A 7,787-nucleotide genomic window follows, 5' to 3' on the forward strand; every position below is an offset into this window, starting at 1 on the left:
TCCTTCAAGATAAAGCCAGGGCTGGAGGGAAGCCCGGGTCCTGGGTGCATGCTGGCAGCCAGAGGGAAACCCGGGTCCCAGGTGCCAGAGGGAAGCCGGTGTAGGCAGCCGGGGGAAGGAAGGCCTACTCTTGCACAAATTTCATGCCTCAGGCCTCTAATATTGTTGTAATTGATTATACTGAATTCACACATCATTATAACCCAAAGTCCATAATTTATATTAGATCAATATTTTTATGCCTTTTTCCCCTTTATTTTTTAAAAATTGATTAATTCATCTATTGTCTAAAATTTTACATATGTCTCCTTTTTCCCCAATTGACCCCCATTCATGCCCGCCCTGGGCAAGCCCTCACCACCCCAGTATCTGTGTCCATTGGTTATGCTCGTATGCATGCATACAAGTCCTTTGGTTGCTCTCTAACTGCACCCCCCCATTGTCTCTGGATCTATTCTTATCAAATTATGCTGATCATTATATCTCACATATGAGTGATTAAATGTGATATTTATCTCTCTCCAAATGGCTTATTTAACATAGCATAATCCTCTCCAGTTCCAACCATGCTGTTGCAAAAGGTAAAAGTTCCTTCTTTTTTTATAGCGGCATAGTATTCCATTGTGTAGATGTATCACAGTTTTCTAATCCACTCATCTGCTGATGGGCATTTAGGCTGTTTCCAAATCTTAGCTATTGTAAATTGTGGCCTCACCCCATAACAAAGAAACAGAATTTCTGGAGGATGAGGCCCAGAAAACAGGATTTTAAAAAGATTCCCAGGTGATTCTAATGTGCAGCCAAGGTTGAAAACCACTGCTCTAGGTGATATCTGACCTTTCCATCTGTGGATTGCCTCACCAGCTGTGTTTAATTTGCCAGTTCCGGGTGGGTGCTGTTTGATTCCGCTGTTCCTTCTAGCTATTCTGTGAGAAGGTGCAGGGCTTGTCCGTGTATTTTCGCCGCTTTGTCTCCCTGTTGACAAACTATTTAGGTGCTCGTGGTCTTGGAGGCTGGAGTCCTGGTGTTCGTGGGTTCGCAGTTGAGGCAGCTGGACCCTGGGTGTTGTGGTTGTAGGGTCTGGGAGGTACCGGAGGTCTCCCTGGTTTAAGGTAAGTCTGGGCTTCCTATCACAGCCACTCTCCCCTTCAAGATGGCATGGTCTCTGAGGCAGAGCTGGCCACTCTGGGAAGAGATTTCAGCAGCAGTATAGGCTGCCCAGCTAGGGGAGCCAGATCCAGCAGTCCCCAACAGTCCCTTGGACTATAGCTGTCCCTCACTCACAATACAGACACTCCCTGCACATCCACACACTCTCACCTTTTTTTTCTTTTGAATGATAAAAGATGAAATGGGTAATTCTGAGAATAATTTAAACAATTAGTGACAGGCATGGAAGTGTTGTGCCTACACTATTTAAAATGAAATGTATTGCCCATGGCTGGTAATAGGGGAATTTGTTATTTCCTTACCCAGATCTATTTCTCTTACTCCCCAGTGCTAATTACAGCTACAGTAATGGCAATATTCTTCTGTCATATATTATCTTTATTGATTTATGTCTGGAGATCAATAAGAATCCTAATGTTTTGAGTATTTCTTAATAAATGTAATGACTCAATACCATATATTCCATCAATTTATTTATATTATTATGGTGCACCACAAAAGTACACCCAAAACTTTACCTTTTCCTGTATCTTCACTCTTTGCCATATAATTAACTGTGTGACTATCATCAAGAGATGGGATAAATACATTTCCATCAGCGCCCCCACTATCCAGCCCTTGAATCTGAATTCACTTATGCAAGGCCAAATTCATGATGTGTGGTGCCTCAGGGCCTTATGGTTAGAAGGGCCCTGTATTTGGTTTAATGTTCCAGTGTTGCTGTCCTGAGATTCTTAATAGTTTTAGACAGAGGCCTTGCATCATTTTTACCTTGGACCCCACACTTATATAGACTATTTGATTTCTTTGGCCAAAATGTTATTACCTGACTTGATTCAAACAGAGGCTTGAAAAAGCTCTCATGCTTTTCCATTTTCTATCCCGTTTGTCTGCCATCCTCATGAGAATATGCATAGGCCAGCATGCTGAAAGCTAGATACATGTGGACTACAGCCAAGGTGCCCTAATCATTCCTAAATATGGCTGAATCCAGTACCATAGATCAAGCCTGGCCAATTAGCAGAACTTCCATGGCTACCCACATGTGACAGAGAAGTGTGAGCAATAGATACGTATTCTGTTGTATGTGGTTGTGGTTTTGTGGTTGCTTATTATACAACATTTTACATAATGTTACTTTTCTGAGATTCATATTGCTCTGTGCCAAATGAGTTTATTTTTGCTATATATACAGCCTTCGAATGAATATTTCTCATATATTAATTATCCACCCATTATTTATAGCAAGGAAAGCTTTACTATGGATATCCCTAGCCATGACTTCCTGGGCACCAGTGAAATTGATGGGTAATAAATAAGAAAATTCTCATTGCCAAATTTTTACTTTAAAGAATTATACCAGTTTCATTCACACCAACAATTCAAATGTATTCCTGTACTCTACATTGCCAACAAAATGAGTATCTTTACTCATTTATTTTGTTAACCAATGGATAAGAACTACTACTTTATTGTTGTTTTAATATGCACCTCACTGCTTCTTAATAACATATAGCATCTTTTCAAATGTTTACTGACCATTCTAATTGAATGGCCTCTCCCAAGATTTTGTATTTTCTTTGGGATTTTTATTTTTATTCATGTGTCTTCAGTATTTATTTTCAATCTGTGCCTTGTCATTCTGCTTTTCTTTCTTTTTTTCTATGATCCGATTTTTGGGAACTTTTGTTTACTATAGAGATTAGGCCTTTATCTGTTCTATATGTTGCAAATATGCCACCCTATTGATTGTCTTCTTACTTTGTGGGATTTATTGATACAAAGTAAAATTTTATCATCATATTTTTATTTACTTTTTCAGTACTCAGATTCCTCTCTTGTGCCTCTCACATATAAATTTATATCATAATTTTACTACAGTATTTTTTAAATTCTTCTTACATTTAAGATGTAAATCCAATGCTTTCAGTTACTTAAATGTCTTGCATTTTTCAAGTCTTATCACTGTTTTGTATTTTTTTTCCTGTTGCAATTTTATGTTAACTCAGATATTGTTCAGGTAGAATACTTTCATATTATATTCTTTAGAGAGAATATGCAGATGGCATGCTTTCTGAATCTGCATATCTGCAAAAGTCCCTTTTGTTTTCCTAACTGAGTAAGTTGGCAATGTGTAGAATCTTATTTTTTTGCTATAAATTCTTACAATTTGATACAGTCCATTAGAAGTGAATTTTCCAGTAGTTGTTCGTGTGTATGGTTTTATATTAATTCTCCCTGATATATTATAACTCCTTTAAATTTTTATTTTACTTTTCAGTCCCCATACATTTTTTTCCCCAGGCACTTGCACCTGAACCAGCCCAGGCCATTCAGAGATTTTTCCATAAGAGTGTATATAAAATGTGAACTGATAAATATCTGCTTTTCCCTGGGATCTCTCTAGTTTTGTTATTTGACTGGAGGAAAAGGAAAGGTTATCAGGAATGAGAGACAACGAAGCAGACTGAGAAAGAGAATTCCTGGTGACTGAAAGTACCCTGCGAATGCTCTAGTCCTCTCAATTCTGGCCTTGAAATGTCTTTTGGTGTTTGGCATCCTTGAGAAAGTCCAATCTCCCTACAATAAATAATGGTGTTAGATTGTTCCATGACGACCACTTTCTTCCAGGAGAAAGACTTAACTTCTGAAGCATGTTTATATTGGGTTTGTCTACAGAGATCCTTTAGGTTGGCTTATGAAATGTGAGCAGGGACACTAGTATCCCGCTTCTAAACAAAGGCTTTGTGAAGTATTCTGTCCTTCTACAGTTTTTTTCTCTTTCTACTAAAAGAAAGTTGTTCTCCAAGGAGGGTCATGCCTTTTCCTGGGTTCCAGAATGAAGGTAGCATTAGCCCAACCTGCAGTAAACATGCAAAATCATCCATTGTTGTTTTTACCACTGCATAATTGCATAAAAACTTAAAGCATATTTTTTGCCTTTATCAACTAATGGCTACTTGTTCGTAAATATTAACTGGCATATTGATGCTATTAGATGTATTGATGGTTAAATCTAAAACAGAACTTTGCTGTGGGAATCTAGAACCTCTGGTTTTTACTACAGGTGACGCTGTGTCATTGTAGCTTCCATACTGGAATCTGGTTATTCTGCTTACTAGAAGCCTGGTGCACAAAAATTTGTGCACTCGGGTGGGGAGTCCCTCAGCTTGGCCTGTGCCCTCCTGCAGTCTGGGGCCCCTCGGAGGATGTCTACCTGCTGGTTTAGACCCGCTCCCTGGGGAATTAGGCCTAATCTGGCAGTCAGACATTCCTCTGGCAGCATGGGAGCCCTCAGGGGATGTCCACATGCCAGCGGGGAGCAGGCCTAAACTGCAGTCGGACATCCTTAGCACTGCTGAGGAGACAGGAGAGGCTCCCGCCACCATAGCTATGCTGGCAGCCATCAGCCTGGCTTGTGGATGAGCAGAGCTCCCCCTGTGTGAGCGTACTGACCACCAGGGGGACAGCTCCTGCATTGAGCATCTGCCCCCTGGTGGTCAGTGTGTGTCATAGTGACCAGTCATTCCCAGTCATTCTGCTGTTAGGGTCAATTTGCATATTACCCTTTTATTATATAGGATAGAGGCCTGGTGCATGGTGGGGGCCGGCTGGTTTGCCCTGAAGGGTGTCCCAGATCAGGGTGGGGGTCCCGCTGGGATGCCTGGCCAGCCGAGGTGAGGGGCTGATGGGTGTTTGCAGGCTGGCCACAGCCCCTTCAGGGTGGGGGTGTCCCACTGGGGTGCCTGGCCAGCCTGGGTGAGGGGCGGAGGCCCATTTTCAGGCTACCCATTGCCCCTTCAGGGTGTGGGGGTGCCTCGCCAGCCTGGGTGAGGGGCTGATGGCTGTTTTCAGGCTGGCCACACCCCCTGGCAACCCAAGCTCCCAGGCTCTCCTTTTTTTCTTTTTCTTTTTTCTTTTTCTGGGATTTATTTATCTCCTATAATTGGAACTTTGTAACCTTCAGCAGAGCCGAGGGCTGGCCAAGGCAGGTGGGAAGCTTGCCTTCCTCCATCACCAGGGGCAACCCAAGCCTCCTGCTCACTCCAGCTCCATGGCCACTGCCATCTTAGTTGGGTTAATAGGCATAATCGCTCCTGATGGGCTTGTGGGTGTGTCTTGTGGGCATGGCTTGAGCATAGTGGAGGGAAGGTTAATTTTCATGTTTTTATTTTATTATATAGGATTCTTTTCTCTTACACACACATTATGTAAGAGAAAGCAAATGAGATCATGGAAATATGTGTCCATTTAATTGTTTGGATATCTGAGCTTCTATAATTGATAGTATATTGTTTAATTTCATGATTCTAGAAGTTTATTTTATTAATAATATTCATACAATGAAGTGTCATTATCTTGGTTGAATTAGGTTATTTTTAGACCCTCATTTCCTGGTATATACATACGAGTCAGGAACATTGTATCCAGATTCTTCATTTAAAAAGGTAAGTTTTCCTTTTATTCTGTGTAGATTCTATTTTTTTATGTGTCATTGGTGAGAAGAAAAAGATTTCTTTATACTCCACAGAATTATTGGGCAAACAGATAAAATATCCAAGTATAATGTGACAATTACAATAAAATCATATGGAATAGAACAACTACTTTTTAAATGTAAAATTTAGGAGTTGCTTATCCACAAAGGCCATTTAATATCTGAAAGTATTAGTAGGAGTTTGAGAAGAAACAAATAAACAAGAAATAGATGAAGGAGCTAAAAAAGCTAAAAAAAAAAAACAACCATAACCCAAACACATTGAGTAGTTTAAATGGATATATCCTAGTCTCTGAGGAAATTGTAGATTGACCACTGAGAAAGTGAGGACACAAAAGCATATTAGGTACAGAAACTGACTATGTTCAGGGTGAAACATAGGAATTTCAATTGTAACCCAAAATGCTGTTAGGAGTAAGGAAATTTTTCAAAGTATGTGAGAAATTTAGCATTAGTCTGCAAGACTCTCATTTTGCTAGAATATATGATTTGGAAGAAACCAACGTTGACAAATGATTGGTCAGATTCTATTTCTTTATTGTAATTGCGATATTAATATAAATTCATATAGGCACAGCCCATGGACACAAACAATAGTGTGAGGAAGGCCTGTGAAGGGGGTGGTTGGCAGGAGTCAGGTGGAGGGGACTTGGGGGGAGATAGGGGACATCTGTCAGAATTTCAACAATAAAAATAAACTAAAACAAAGTAAGTAAGTAAGTAAGTAAGTAAATAAATAAATAAATGGTATCTGGTATAGCATGTTATACTCACTATCTACAAGTAGAAAGCACAATAAAATATTGTACATGAGGTACATGTTTTTAGACATTTGGCAATAGGCATATCAGGAGATTTCTCAATGAGAGACAGGACACAAAGAAGGTGAGTCTCAATTTTAACTTGACCCTCTGACTGGGAATAAAGTCTTAAGCACACCGTAAGGAAGTGGTACCAAGCAGCCACTCAGAGATGGGAGTTCAGGGATGCTGAAGCAGTTGGAACTTGAAGGAGACAGGACCGGAGATGAACAGAGCCTATCAGATATATGTTTTGGGGGGAGGGTAGCTGCCTTAATGTCCTTGATTGAGGATTAGGCTACATATTTGCTGGGTAAGACTCTACTGAAGGGTAGAGAGTCAAATGGAGATAATGCTATAGGTCAGTGATTTTTAAAAATATATTTTTATTAATTTCAGATAGGAAGAAGTATGGAGAGAGAGAGAGAGAGAGAGAGAGAAACATTAATGATGAGATAGAATGATTGATCAGCTGCTTCCTACATGCCCCCTACTGGGAGTCGACCCCACTGCATGGATATTGTTGTGTTTGCTGTTGTCATTTTTTTTTTCACTTGACAATGTAAGTAAGAAGATGCCTCTGCCCCTGACTAAATAATCAGGGATTACATGTTTTAAAAATTCTTGCAGCACACCAGTTGATAATCGTTGCTCTGGGTCAAACAATGTTGGAAGATAATGGATTGTTCAGCCTAGGCAGTGTAGTGTGACCAGGCATTCAGCTGAGACCAGAAAGGCTAATTCTTAGGAGAAGGCATCTAGAGTAATGGGTATTTTTATCACACCATTCTTAATCCCATAGCCTGAAGCCCAGCAATGAACAGAGTAAGGAGGGTTACCATTAAATTAATTACCTTCCTCTACAAAATGCAGTAATCTAGCCCTAGCTGGTTTGGCTCAGTGGAGATAGTGGTGGCCTGTAGTCCTAGGTTTGATTCCTGTAAGTTCCTTGGTTGCAGACCCCTCCTGGGCCTGGGCCCTGTACAGGGCTCATGCAGTAGGCAACCAGTTGATGTGTTTTTCTCACATCAATGTTTCTCTCTGTCTTTCCTGCTCTCTTCCACTCTTCCTAAAAAAATCAATGGAAAAATGTCCTTGGATGAGGATTAACGAAATGAAATACTCTATAAGGGTTCCAACATTGTAGTGGAAGGCAATAATGCACATAAAAGCAGAAATAAATGATACAGATACATGAAAAAGAAAGCATTAAGGCCCAGAAATTAGGTCTTAAAATAACTAAAAATTAACAATCCTATTAAGACTTCTGCAGAATAAGAACTAATTCATCATATCAGGGATAAAAGGAAATTTATAGT

The 7,787-nt window shown here is 40.1% G+C and overlaps 1 protein-coding gene across 1 annotated transcript in view; it reads left to right on the forward strand.

The window, feature by feature from the left end:
• The first annotated feature begins 2,431 nt into the window (after positions 1-2,431).
• The window catches only part of LOC102436434 (A disintegrin and metallopeptidase domain 3-like), an 81,310-nt gene continuing 75,954 nt past the window's right edge, over positions 2,432-7,787 (forward strand). Inside the window, exons 1-2 of the mRNA XM_023751828.1 lie at positions 2,432-2,478; positions 5,543-5,618. Coding sequence (XP_023607596.1) covers positions 2,432-2,478; positions 5,543-5,618 — 123 coding nt within the window. The remainder of the gene's footprint in view (positions 2,479-5,542; positions 5,619-7,787) is intronic.

Source organism: Myotis lucifugus, unplaced genomic scaffold (genome assembly GCF_000147115.1).
Source record: "Myotis lucifugus unplaced genomic scaffold, Myoluc2.0 scaffold_26, whole genome shotgun sequence".
In the NCBI taxonomy this organism is placed as follows: Eukaryota; Metazoa; Chordata; class Mammalia; order Chiroptera; family Vespertilionidae; genus Myotis; species Myotis lucifugus.